The sequence below is a fragment of the Triturus cristatus genome, chromosome 10 (assembly GCF_964204655.1).
Source record: "Triturus cristatus chromosome 10, aTriCri1.1, whole genome shotgun sequence".
Taxonomy (NCBI): Eukaryota; Metazoa; Chordata; class Amphibia; order Caudata; family Salamandridae; genus Triturus; species Triturus cristatus.
The window spans coordinates 59403077-59417818 of NC_140593.1; the positions used below are offsets into that span (position 1 = coordinate 59403077).

The window sequence follows — 14742 nt, forward strand, 5'->3', positions numbered from 1 at the left end:
CTCCGCCCTTTTTAAGCAAGTGGCGACATGTAACTTACATATTTGAGTAAATGTACACTCGGATTTTGTGAATAACCACTAGGTGTAAAGTTACTTAAAGGGATAAGAGTAAATTAAAGATATAAATGTAATCACAAGTGTAAGTTACCTTTGTGAATAGCTCTGCAACTCAACGAGTGTCTAACTCAATGTGAGTCTAAGAATTGAAACGACACACAGCCATGCAGTTGTTTGTTTTTAGAAGGTAAAATAAACAAATGTTGAAAAGAAGAGGAAAAGGCACTAAGACCAGAGTGTTTAGTTAGTTGCTTCGCAGTTCTCTATTTTAAGTTAGAAAAGAGTCCATATGTGCTGTGACCTACCAAGCGATTGAACCGACCTGTGATTTTCTTCGCAGCCCAGTACCTCCCAGAGGTCTCCAGGATCCAGGCTTCCACGTGGTCCACAATCAGGAAGGCACTTTGGAAGGCGTGGCAGGTGCCCGCGTCTTCGCAGTAGTTCCCACCCTGGCCGTGCTGCTCTAGAAGAGACGCGATCACATCCAGGGCATCCTTGGCAGACTGGCTTCTTTCTAAACCGAGTCTGGAACACAAAGAGAAACGTGATCAAGGAAAGTACTGAGCAGTGCTTAATTTGTAAAATAATAAGTAACCGGGCTCTCGTCAGAAGGCTACTGGTGCTTGCAACATCAATTGCCCCTATCAGTGCTGTCAATGACATTACCAAACCAACAACTAACCATCACAGACGTACAAGTGTGACAACACAGACTATTCCAGGCCCCCAAAGCGATGGCTTAGGTGGCAGGTATTAGACATTTTTTATGTATATTGAATTAAGAAACAACAATTGTAGTGCACATCTCTAAATTAGACAAACAGCACCACCCTGTGGCAGACTGTCATAAATGCCGGTGTTGACAATTAAGTGCCAGTGCTGAGCACCAGAAACCACTGTCTCAAATTAAGCACTGGTACTGACATGGAAACTAAAGGCTAGTCTATTACTTCTGATCAGATATGTTGCATATTCCTCTATGTGTAGCATACATTAATAAACTACAATATGTGCAATACAATTAGCCATATATAATGCCCTCTTATATATTTATGTAGAAACTACGCACATAAAATATTTTGACTACAAGAAAAAAATCGAAATAATATCTCCTTGAATTTGTAATAGAAAAGAATCATGTCCTTGAGGCATCTTCACGCCACACACTGTTTTAAGAGTTGTTTTACCCAGAATCAGGAGAGAAGTGGAAGCTGTAGTCAAGTGTCACATATTAAGTGGCGCACACATGCCTATCTACATAATTAAAATGCCTAAGCTTGTGACTATTTATGCAGCATTATGCAATGGGTTAATAAAAGCACTGTTTGTGCATGTCATAGCTGTGTATTGAGATGTTTAAATTATTTATTTAAGGATACTTGGTTACTTTTCACAAGCTTCCAACTTCTTGCCAGTGATTTTCAGCTTGCACATTGAGGCCCTGGGTGTCATCTACTGGTCTGTCAGTCCATCAACAGATCACCTGATTTCGGGTCTGGACATGGCCCGATGAAGACCGCCTTACTACCACTCTAGCCCGAAATGTCCAAAGTCTCGCTCAAGCATTTTCCAAACATGATGTTGTTGTTTACAATGACTGCAAACACCATCAGGTCCAAGGCTGGCAAGGCACATTTAAACTGGGTACCTCAGCATCACAGCTCGGTGAAACCACTGGGCTTCTAGCTTGATTCCCTTCTCAGCCTCAGAACATCTCACGCAGGAACAGGACTGTGTCGCGTCAACTTACCCGCTCTACGAGTAAAGCTTGCAGCTCTGGCCTTGGCATAAGGGAGGCTCTGAGAAGGCCAGGCATACTACTTCCTTCTTTCTGGTCACCTTAGCAGCAAGCCTTTCCCTTAGGGCTACAAACATACATGTGTACCCCACTGCTCATGCGTCAAAGCGCTACACTCATAGGGAACTGGGGATCCACTCATGACATAATCAGGGAGAGGAGGTAGGCAGTCTGTCCACCAGGATACAGGTCAGAAGGCCTGTCCTCCACTGCTTCTATTCCACTGCTAGTCATGTCATGGCCTGGAGATGAGAGGGTAGTTACTTTGGGTGTACCTACATGTCTGGATGAGCAATAACAAAAACATATAGAGTGCCTGTCAAGTCTCTGTCACTGGAAATATTCTGGTCTGTCAGAAAGATGAAATAAGGAGCACTATGGCACACTGCGGTTGCACTATGGACCTTTGACCCTACAGTCCTTATTATAGGGCCGGAATGTCCCACTCACTTCAAAGAGCAGGAAACAGCAACAATTTCCAGCTCACATCTAGGCCTGGAAAAGGCCCACTCACCACCAGGAATAGGAATTTCCCACTCCCTGCCGGGGAAGGCATATCCCACTCACCACCAGGAATAGGAATTCCCCACTCCCTGCCGGGGAAGGTATATCCCACTCACCACCAGGAATAGGAATTCCCCACTCCCTGCCGGGGGAGGTATATCCCACTCACCACCAGGAGTAGGAATGCCCCACTCGTTGCCGGGGGAGGTATATCCCACTCACCACCAGGAATAGGAATGCCCCACTCCCTGCCGGGGGAGGTATATCCCACTCACCACCAGGAATAGGAATGCCCCACTCCCTGCCGGGGAGGTATATCCCACTCACCACCAGGAATAGGAATTCCCCACTCCCTTCCTGGGGAGGTATATCCCACTCACCACCAGGAATAGGAATGCCCCACTCCCTGCCGGGGGAGGTATATCCCACTCACCACCAGGAATAGGAATGTCCCACTCTCTGCCGGGGAAGGCATATCCCACTCACCACCAGGAATATGAATGCCCCACTCCCTGCCGGGGAGGTATATCCCACTCACCACCAGGAATAGGAATGCCCCACTCCCTGCCGGGGGAGGTATATCCCACTCACCACCAAGAATAGGAATGCCCCACTCCCTGCCGGGGGAGGCATATCCCACTCACCACCAGGAATAGGAATGCCCCACTCCCTGCCGGGGGAGGTATATCCCACTCACCACCATGAATAGGAATGCCCCACTCCCTGCCGGGGAGGTATATCCCACTCACCACCAGGAATAGGAATGCCCCACTCCCTTCCTGGGGAGGTATATCCCACTCACCACCAGGAATAGGAATGCCCCACTCCCTGCCGGGGAGGTATATCCCACTCACCACCAGGAATAGGAATGCCCCACTCCCTGCCGGGGGAGGTATATCCCACTCACCACCAGGAATAGGAATGTCCCACTCCCTGCCGGGGGAGGTATATCCCACTCACCACCAGGAATAGGAATGCCCTACTCCCTGCCGGGGGAGGTATATCCCACTCACCACCAAGGGCATGCACGTTCCATCCCCTCCAGGGCTGGAACTCTTGCACTCACTACCAGGTCTGCGAATGTTCGGCTCACCACCAAGGTTGGAAACAACCTCTTCTCAGAGGGTCTATCAATGGACCACTGAACACCAGGTCCCTGAATCTCGCGCTAACCACAGTTTATTTTATTAGAATTGAAATTTGGAAATGTTCAAGATATAATGCCTGCATCTTGGCGAAGACGCTATTGAGCAGGTACTTTGTCAAGCTGTAAAGTGTCTGAGATGGTGTTCATTTATTTGGAAGTTTTATATAGCACTGTACCTCGGCTCACCTTTACTTCAGGGCGCTGCACTGTTTGAATCTAACTCCAGGATTAACGAAGAACAGGAGTCCACCTGCCCAGAGGGCGCAACCTCTGACCAATGTTCCTCACTCGTTAGCATTACTTCTATGGTTATTGAAAGACCGTTCTGAGGAGCTCAGATTCTGGAAGTTTCCTGGAGCTCAGATAGCTGGGTTCCACACTCCATAGCAGTTTTAAAGTGTTGCACATCTTTGGGTCTGAACTCCTAGGTATCTGCTTTATGTTTTCTTGTGGAAGGATTGTTGGGTGAGCTGCTTCGATGCAGCTGCATGGAGTTTTCTGGCTCGCATGTAGTGTGGTGCAAGATTTAGCATGTACCACTGGGCCCCAGACTTTCTTCCAGTGTGCCCGGTGTACTTTGCACACAACCTTAAAGTTGATGCTTTCTAATGCTAGTGAAGGGGTTTTAATGCTGGCTTTACCTGTTCAAGCCTTCTGAGGTTTGGGCACAGTCTTGCTGCATGATTCTGCAGCCCTTGCATTTGTATGGCCTTTTTGGCAGTCCTGGGCATCACTGTATGCGAGGTCATTGCCACCCCTTTCACCCACCTGATCACCCTTTCATTGACCAGAGACCACTCACCTAACCAGGTCCGTCCCCAGCAGGGCCTCCGCTTCAGGGGCCGCCTCTCTGGTCACCACAGCCTCCCCGGCGACGCAGACTCCGTGCTCATTCGCTCCCATTTCTGCTCCCCACATCCAGGCGGGCTTGCTGAGCATGACGGCATGAGTCTTGGGTGCCTGGGCTACCGCAACGTAGGTGCACTGGAAGAGGCAAGGATGTGAATGCAGCGTTAGTCAACAGATCACTGAGGGGCATATTTGTGAGATTGGGACACAGCGCAGCGAGTCACCTTGCTGGGATGTGCTGCGCTGCGTGACAGGGAAAAGGCAGGAATGCACCGTATTTAAAAGAATAATGCGCTTCCTGCCATTTGTCCCTGCACTGGTGGGTTTCTGGCTGCCTAGCACCAACGCAGACACCCTTGCACCATGCTCCAAGGGAGCCCGTGCTGCATGCAGGATTGCTTTTGTGCAGGAAGGTCTCATGTAAGGTGCTCCTATACCTTTGGGTCGAGTCCGCGCTCTATAGAAACGCAAAAAAAAGAGATTCCTCCACAAATGCCTAACAATGTTTTACACCCATTTCATCGATGTTGGCTCTCAGTGGCTTTTATTTGGTTAATTCAATAAACCATATGTTTGGCAAAACCCTCCAGTGTGGGGCTGCTGGAGGTCTGAGTGAACTTTCAGCATCCAGGAAGAGGATTTAGGCTAGGGGCGCCCTAGGCCAGCAGCACCCCACAACCCCCCCTTATCTGAAGGTTTGTGCCAGGCACCACCAGGCTGCCAGATAGCCAGTGCACCTTCCCAAAAAGAGGCAAACTCTCCCAAAAGATATATTTAGTGAGGAACAGACGCGCAGCACTCCACCCAAGCTCCCACCCTAACAGCCCTTGTAATAATATGCCCAAACGAGTGACGTCAGCAGTGACGCTGCACAAGAAGGGGCTCTGCTGCTGTTGGTATTGGCTACTGTCTAAAAGCAGGGTGGGGTTTAAGGTGAACCCTGTTCTCTTTTACTGACCTCAATTTGCAACTCTATAGGAATGAGAACTATTTTTTATAATTATCTAAGAAAATTACTTCATTCCCAATTTGCAAAAGTAGGAGGTAAAATATTCTCACTTGAAATCAATAATAAAGCAATACAAACGCAAGAACCAGACACTAAAAAAGGACTCAATCCTACAAATAAAGTTTAACTAACCAGGATGCTCAAGAACCTTTAAAATATTTAGCAAGGGATATGACGGATTTAAACCCAAGTAGGACCTCGGAAATTAAAGATTCAAAGAAAAAACTGACTACAGGAACATTAAGGGAAGGGATGAGGATCTAACATAAGTGCCGGGCCAACATAGGAGCCATGCGGGGTGGGGTAATGTAACCTGTGCACCAAGGAAATACTTCTCAAAAACTTAATTCATTTCCTATTAATATTTATAGGTAACATTTCCCAACATTATACATTTTCAATTTCAAATTCTGAAAGGCCTTTTGATTTAAAATAAACAAGAATAATACATGCTTTATTTAACAAAGTGATTTCTTAAAAAACACAAATCATATCTTGAATGTAGCACATACATGTCATGCAGAATTCCCATCCAGGCAGCAGTCATTGCACTGACAGTATAACTGGGGAATTTCAAATTGTGAAATAACCTTCAAACTTCTTTTAATATCAACTCACACATATTCCTGTTTCATATTTGAACCTTTGTTTCCCAAGTCCCCCATTTATTACACTTTGTCATGAAATATATCAACGTATTCTCAAAGCGACAGGTATTAGCCTGTAGACAAAGGACTTTTCTAAGCCAGTTCTTTAATGCAAATTCTGTTAGCTTTTTTTTTAAAGTCAACTTGAATTTATGTGCATCCATGTTTCCTACATGCAAAATCTCTGGTTTCCTCAATTTTTCTTCCCTGCAACTTCCTTAGCAACAATTTCTTGTTGCGAATTATATTGAACATTCTTTTATCTGTGTCAGCGATAAAGAAAGGAGGGACGCCCCGCTCACAATATTCGGGTGATGCTGGGGCCCAGTCGGCTGTCCGTCACAGCTCCCGGAAGTGACTGCAGCAGTAGAACTCTTTCCTTCTGTTGAATGAGGACCAGGAAACATGGCAGCCATCTTTGCTTCATGGGCGTCGACACTTCCGGTTCTCAACACTGAGAACTGCTGAGGTCAGCCCTCCGCCTCAGCCTCGAGTGTGCCCCTCTGCGTGGCACATTCAGTGTATGGCGGCTGTGCATGTCCAGAGGGAGGCAGGTATAAAGCTACATTGAGTAGAAGGACCCCACAAACTGCCTCCTAAAAAGGCAATATTTTTTTTCTTCTGCATGTATTTTAGGTTATCATTCATACAGCCCTTTGAAGACTTATAGGCGTGGGATTGATGGCCTATATGTCTGCAGAGTGTTAAACTCTCACATACTGCAGGTTCTGAGGGAGATAAGGGATGGGCAGCACAAAGAGACGCAGCAAAAAAGATGGCGGTAACCCTGGGTCCACCCGCCCCTTCCTTGTGATTCTAGGTTCAGACTCGTCTCTGGAGCACCTCGACAAACCGAGAACCAGAACACCCGCCCCAGAGTCCCCAAGCGCCGGGGCCGGCCGGGCTGTAGGCTGCTCCTGATGGGGTCTCCAGACTTTTGCAGTTTTCTCTTCAGGGCTGGACACTTCCACAGCGCAGCTGAACCCTGGGAGTGAACCTCTTCCTCAGATAGGATCTGCTTATGTACAGCTCCTCCAGGTACCCAGGGTGCCCAGGGCCACTGGCAGAGGGACGGCAGTCTTCTTGTGTGAGGAGGTGACAACATTTCTCAAAACTTCAGCGGTTGCTACATGTATGACACCTCTAGGTATATTGACAAGGGGCGGGTATTTTCCCAGTGTGCGCCCCTCTACCTCTCCAGGCTGGGGCTGATGCCACCAGCAGTTTGTCAAGTTAGTCACCAGAGCGCTCGCGTGCCCAGCAGTCAGGGTTCAGGTCGATTGGTTGGAGGGGGCAGGTCAATTCTCACCCACCCTTCTGTTTGTGGATTCTTCCTGCTCTGTGTTTGCTTCTCCCTAGGGGCCCCACATATTCAGATCAATGAGCGATGCACCACATGTGGCGTGGCCGTGCTGGGCCAAGGGTGCACCCTGTGGTGCCCTCATCCACTGAGGAGAGCAGTTACTACCCTTTGAAAAGACTCCGAGGAGACTGGCAGATGGAGGTACATGCGAGATACTTTTAGCACTAGAGAGGTAACCACTTATTTGGGATGCATGTGGGTCACATCCCAGACTTGCTGCACCGAGTGTCGACACCAATATAAGAGGCAGATTTACTAGTGATGTCTGGTGCTGATCCTGTTAGAAGCTCTGACCCTGATCGTTGGTTAATATAGCACTAGTGAGGTGTCTATTGAACATCTGGACAAAATCAACGCCCGGTCCCATAACCGGGACCCAGCACTTCCCTCTGTGCTTGTGGTGTGTTGCTGTGTGAATGTTGTCCTCCCTGTGTGCGCATCACCCACAGCACAAGCTGTGGATCTGCACGTCCAATGACGCGTCTGTGATTCCGTGTTCTTGGAGGAACCATGTTTCCTGCACATTGGAGACCCGGAAGCAGTTACTCCTCGGTTGGGTTCCGCGCTCAAACCACATTCAGCCAAGAGACCAGGAGCCATATTACAGATAGTGCCTCGAGGTGCAAGGTGCTTTTGTAGCTGCTTTTTGCACTGCGGGGGGCATTGGTATTACTGAATCAGCCACAGATGCTTGTGCTGCCCCTTCTGTAATTACAATAGGCTCAGTACAACATGTTTGACCCATATGCAAATGAGTGAATGCCTTTGTTATAGTGCCTGGTCTGTAATACAGTTATACCTAACAAGGGAACCCAAGAGTCGCCTGCGTCCTTGGGTAAGCAAAATATATAGAAAAAATGGTAACCATTTGGTACATTTGAAAGTGACAGTGATAGTACTAGTCAGGGGGCCAGTGTTTCTGTACATCATGATCTGTAATACAGCCCGGGTCTGCAGCAACGTCCGGCTGAAATTGTTTTGTAAGCCTGGAAGCCGAGTTACTTGACCTGCCCAGCTCCAGCACAGCTCTACTCAGGAAGTGTGCCTCTGACTTCTCAATACACATCCCTTGGTGATTTGTTGTGCCCTTCCCTTCAGTGTAGGTAGTTTGAGACGATGCCTCCATAGATGCTCCATGTGCTGGTTGGCTGGGCTTATTCAATCTGAAAGTGACGCCATTTCAGATTGGGCCCTAGATTTCCTTGCACGCCTCCAGGTTGGGACAAGTAGCGCCTCTCTGGAGCCAGTGTGACGTGCTCTTCTTGACTTCAGTCTGAATCTCAGTAGCACAAGCTAAGAAGCAGATGTCAAACCAGGACACCCATGGAAGTGTTCCCTACTAGGTCAGGCAAGGTTTAGACCCATAGCGAAGCTCTGCTGCTGTGTTCTGCCTAGAAGACACGCAGCAGAACTGCTGGACAGGAGATGAGCGACACCTCCTGGAAGACAAGCGCTAGGCCCTGCAGACTGAGACCTGCATAGAGGACTGGCTCAAGGAAGGAGCTTGGCCAACAAGCATGTAGAACTTCTTCTGCCTTGTGTCTGAGTCAAGTATGTGCCAGGGACGCCAAAGGACGGCACCAGCCGCTCAAGCAGAACTGCCCTTGACCTACACAACATGGTACCTTCTATGCCTTACTCTAGTGACCACCTGGGTCCTTGACTAGCACCAGGAAGGATGGAGTTTGGAATACCTGAGAATACCCACCTCTTTTGAGTATGTAGTAGACGGCTTCACACGGCCATGATCTCAAAAGGAACATTAGAGAAGACCCCTTTGAACCTAGACTCCTGGCAGCTGTCATGATGGCTCCAGACAGGTGCACTCAAGGCAGATCTGGTGAAATCCTCATTCCAGGATTTGAAGTTCCAATGCTGTGGTGGTTTGAAGGCCGAGTCAGTGGCATGTCCAATTGAAACCAATTGGAGTCAATTGAAGGCAGTCTTTGAAAAGAACATTTTATCCTATCCAAAATCTCAAAATTAATTGAGACTCTACGTATCTCCTGTGTTCACTCAGTGTCCCAAATGAGGGATGTCTCTACCCTAGAGTATAAATAACAACAATAAATATGGGCAGAGCCCAGAAAAATGTGAGGGTTGGAATCTCCATGCTGCATACCCCCACCATAAGCGTGGTTCAACTACCCCAAGGATAGGCGTGACTATCCCTAAAGGTGGCCTTTCAGCTTTCCTGCTCTTGGCTTTCCTAACAAAGGAGGAACCAGTCCTCTTCCCCTGAATGTGCTCCAAAGCCTTCCTACCTCCTTCGCAGAGGTCAGCAATCGGTACAAGGCTGAGTCCATTTTCCAACGTAAGATCGACTACAGGTGGCAAAGTGTAGTAGTTTAGTCTTGTTCAGCCCTTATTTCTCTGTACTGTTGGCTTCTCCGTGATGAAATGTACAACCTTCCAGAACCCCATGTGAGTGTAACCCTAGGTAGCGTGGAGTGCTGTGCTTTGAATAGAGAGTAGACTGTTGCCCGGTAGAGTTGGTTAAGCGGCAGCTCTACAGTGTAGCCTGATTACATTAAATCTTATGAAGTAACATTGACCCGCCTCTGTGTTCTTACTTCACAAAGTCAGAATAAAAAGGAAGCCATCTGAAGGAGACAAGGGTCATGGATGACATCTCTGAAGGACTCCCAGTCGTGATCTTCTGGATATTGCCTCTATCGTGACATTCTGGGTGAACATGAGCATCACTGCTCCTCTTCCTCGGCTTCCCTCTGTTGAGATGCCTGAAAGGCACCCGGAGGCTCTCTCCAAGAGTGCGTGAGTCACTGTGGGAGCAGCGATTGAATGTAAAGTGATTTAGTAGAAAGGATCTGTGTAATTCACTCCCTGCGTCTCCTGGGGCGAGTACTGGGCACGCAGCACATTCATCCGTAACCACAAGGGACATCTTTTAATGCATTCAATGAGCACCTCGACCACCAGGGCCTCCGCGGACCCTGAACAGGCTCGGAAAATCTCAGAAGAGGTGATATAAGAGGTTTGATCATTCTGCACAGACATCCATTCTCAGTCATTTCTTCATTAAAAAAGGCTTTTGACCAATCAGGTGAGAGACTGGACACCAGCAGCGGAACCTCCATGAACGTCATGCTAGACCCCATCAACACGCCTGAGCACTTGGAGTTTGTGGGGTCCCTGGATTTACCTCCCTCTTGGAGCCACATCTGCTGAGAAGCAAAACTGAGGCGGTTGGTTTCCTTTGACGTCTGCCCAGGATGCAATTTCAGCAATTGTAGCATAACTGAAGAGGGGGGGGGGGACAAGATGGGGGGGGAGGTCAGAATCTAGAAAAGGCCGCCTCTTCCAAAGTGTACAGCTAGAGCCGTCTGCCTGTTTGGGGCATGCGCAGTGTGCAAGTGTAAACAGACCTTCTATCAGACTCAATAGTTTGGGATAAGCCCAGACCACCCATGTAGTCGTGCGCCTTATTGCATTTCTCTTGGCGCTCTGGTCCTGCCCTTCTCTGGTCAGAAGGCAGAGGGGGCAGTCTCGTCTTAGGCACCTTTCAATAATGCTTCTTTCTTTAAAACCGAGCTTTCCATCAAGGCCCACTACATCTAAATATCACAGTGTTCCAAGTGCTTCCAGACACCACGAGTCAGTGGTCTGTGGAGTCCTTGCTTTACAGCCCACGACGGCTCAGAATCTGGGGGTTGGCCATCTTCCTGACATAGGAATAAGGAGTGTAATATTTGCAGCTTCAATAAACATCTTGTCTGCTCAGCATCTCTTGTCAGGACCATGGTTGCTTTTGTAACATCAGTCACAATCTTTATGTCATCATTCGTGTCTACAGGGCGTGAAATCCAACACATAACTGTGCGTCCATTACACTTACGAGCTGTACCCTCAGTGCTGTCAGGAGTGATGCTACATTTTTAAAAGTCGGTGTTATTTTACAACTATTTATTGAGAACACAGTACGTGCTTACAAAGAGCTCTTGAGTCCTGGTCTGGAAACAATTGTTGTAGTAATTACTGCCTGAGCAGCTAAATTTTGTGGGTGTTCAGAAGGGGGGACCTTACATAGGACCATGACCACAAACATCACTTTGACAACATCCTTCCCCTCAGGCACAACAGTGGGTGGACAGTTACAGTCACTGACAGCTCGTTGAAGTCCCACTCTACAGACTCCAGCAAGTGTGTGAGGGAGGGCGAAAGATAGAACAAAAGAGAGAGAAGGTGTGTGTGTGAGTGAGTGTCTGTGTGGTATCACTTGCAGACTTGTACATAGAACAAAAGAGAGAGAGGGTCTGTGTGCTAGTGTGTGTGTGTGGGTGGTATCACTTGCAGACTTGTACATAGAACAAAAGAGAGAGAGGGTCCGTGTGTGAGTGTGTGTGTGGTATCACTTGCATACTTGTACATAGAACAAAAGAGAGAGGATGTGTGTGAGTGTGCGTGTGTGGTATCACTTGCATACTTGTACATAGAACAAAAGAGAGAGGATGTGTGTGAGTGTGCGTGTGTGGTATCACTTGCATACTTGTACATAGAACAAAAGAGAGAGGATGTGTGTGTGAGTGTGCGTGTGTGGTATCACTTGCATACTTGTACATAGAAAAAAAGAGAGAGAGGGCATGTGTGTGAGTGTGTGTGTGTGGTATCACTTGCATACTTGTACATAGAACAAAAGAGAGAGGATGTGTGTGAGTGTGCGTGTGTGGTATCACTTGCATACTTGTACAGAGAACAAAAGAGAGAGGATGTGTGTGAGTGTGCGTGTGTGGTATCACTTGCATACTTGTACATAGAACAAAAGAGAGAGGATGTGTGTGTGAGTGTGCGTGTGTGGTATCACTTGCATACTTGTACATAGAACAAAAGAGAGAGAGGGCATGTGTGTAAGTGTGCATGTGTGGTATCACTTGCATACTTGTACATAGAACAAAAGAGAGAGAGGGCATGTGTGTGAGTGTGTGTGTGTGGTATCACTTGCATACTTGTACATAGAACAAAAGAGAGAGGATGTGTGTGTGAGTGTGTGTAGTATCACTTGCATACTTGTACATAGAACAAAAGAGAGAGAGGGCATGTGAGTGAGAGTGTGTGTGGTAAACATGTGCTATACAGTCCTCAGCAAGGGTACATCCTAGTGGCACAAAAGGCAGAAGGTCGACACCTGCTTGTTCCCACCACTACAAATGATACATTTTTCAGAGGTATGTTTCTCAACCATCCCGCCGGATCCTTTATCTGAATAGTTTAGACGTAATATCCCAGATGCACCTGCTTGCATGTAATCCTATCACTGAACCAAAGCTGAAGGGACCAAGAGAGAGGCATATAATATCATATATTATAATATATTATAATATAATATAATATAATATAATATAATATAATATAGAATAGTATAGTATAATATATTATATTAGACTATAATATAATATAATATGTTATACCATAATCTAATATAATATATTATAAGGGATACCCCTTGCATACATTATAAGAAAACTGCAAGTTATTAAGGAGTTCCATAACCATATGGAGCAGGTGTCTCCAACAAGTCGATCACGAGCTACCAGTAGTTCCCAGATACCTTCAAAGGTGCTTGCAACTGGGAGTTCATTTTTAAATAAGCACAGGGTCACATGTTTCTTTTAAATGTTAAGGGAAGGCTGTGTCTACGTTATCTTATAATCATCCGGCTGCAGATAGCAGGGCCTGATAATGAGCAGTGCTCAGTCAGATGTATGGGTCAGGCTGTGAAGAACAGAAGCACTGAAGAATTTTACTCTTAAATAAAAGTCCTTGTCAACTCAATATTGGAACTGAGAACAATGATGTTTCTGAATGCTTTTAAATAGGAGAAAATTAAAATGAAAAGTTACCTCATTGATACATTCTTCATTTTATTTTTCAAAGTGTTGCATTTCCAAGCAGCAGGCCTTTTGCTCTCAGAGGCCAGTAGACAGGTGACATCTTTATAACTGAAATTTGTTTTTCAAATGGGAGAAATTTAAAGTGAACAAAACTGTTTCTATGAAACATTAAGTATTAATGTCTTTCTCCACTTTCAATTAAGCCAAATATCTCTTAATGTTTTATGAAGCATGATTATTCACTTAAAATTCCTCCTATTTAAACAAATGTATTTTTCTGTTATAAATATGGCGCCATCTACAGGCCACTGGGAGCAAGATAATTGGTGTTTGTAAATGTGACACTTGGAAATGGGAGTTTTATGAAATCCATATAAACAAAGTTAACTCTTCAAGTTTAATTTTCTCAACACAGTGCCATATTTGTAAGCTAAAAATATGACCATTATTTTAACTAGGCCTGGGTGGTGAACTCCACTCTGTTCACGGAGTTTACAGAGTTTTCTTCACTCCGGGCTCCGCAGAGCACACAGATTTCCCAAAAACTCAGCTCCAAGTTTTTTCCTCACTCGTGTTTGCGAATGTCAAGATGGCTAGCACAAGCGATGAAAATCCAGCTCCCGGCAAGATTTCTTAACCCGGGCGGTCAGATTTCTCAACGCAGGCTGTCAAGGATGCTCGCGACCGCTCGCATTGAGAAACCTTCTGTTCACATTGAGAAAGCTGCCGCTCGAGTAGAAAATCTACTTGAGTGGCAGAAAAGAAGTAGCGCTCTCTTGCGCTGCTCATGGCGCGGTTTGCATTGATTTTACAGTGCGGGACAAACACTCGGAGCTGAAAAGCAATGCAAACACTGTGACCAAACTCACACCTCCATTGCGGCACTCCGCGTAGCACAACAGAGTTTTTCAGTCACTTCTCGGAGTTCCACGCAGCGGAACTCCGTGATCACCGCCCGGTCTAATTTTAAGCTGGAAAAATGTTAAGTGCAGAAAAATGTTCCATACTCTGAACATTTATACAGAACATTTTTCTGCACTTTAAATCTCTACCATTTGTGTTATACATGTAACTGTGCCATATATAACAAAAGGTATGTCCTGTGCCACAAGTTCATATGACATAGTCTCTCACTCACCTGTACACATATATCCCATTCATACACACACATGTTCATGCATCTCCAAAGACCACGTTCTCACTGAAACACATGGCAGCCCTAGTCAAAGAATGTTATTCAAATCATAGCATCTGGCTCTATGGATATTAGGCTTGAAGCCAATTATTCTGGCTGTGGGGGGCTGGTAACAATGCGCGAGTTGTTTAGCCTTCAGTAGCTCACAATCATTTTCATTGATCAGAAGTAGGTCTCACTGCAAAAAAGGTTGGAGACCCCTGATATAGAGGAGCGAGGCTGAAGGCCGTGCTCCTTTATGAGGTTATGGAACTCCGAGGTGACTTGCAATATCCTTATCTTGTACCCCAGGGGCACTTTAGGCCACATTATACATGGTCACAC

At 46.5% G+C, this 14742-nt stretch overlaps 1 protein-coding gene across 1 annotated transcript in view; it reads right to left on the reverse strand.

Moving 5' to 3' along the window:
- Positions 1-14742, reverse strand: part of SCRN1 (secernin 1) — a 98313-nt gene that overhangs the window by 32222 nt on the left and 51349 nt on the right. Inside the window, exons 3-4 of the mRNA XM_085630414.1 lie at positions 4309-4490; positions 380-582 (exon numbers count right to left, since the gene is read on the reverse strand). Coding sequence (XP_085486540.1) covers positions 380-582; positions 4309-4490 — 385 coding nt within the window. The remainder of the gene's footprint in view (positions 1-379; positions 583-4308; positions 4491-14742) is intronic.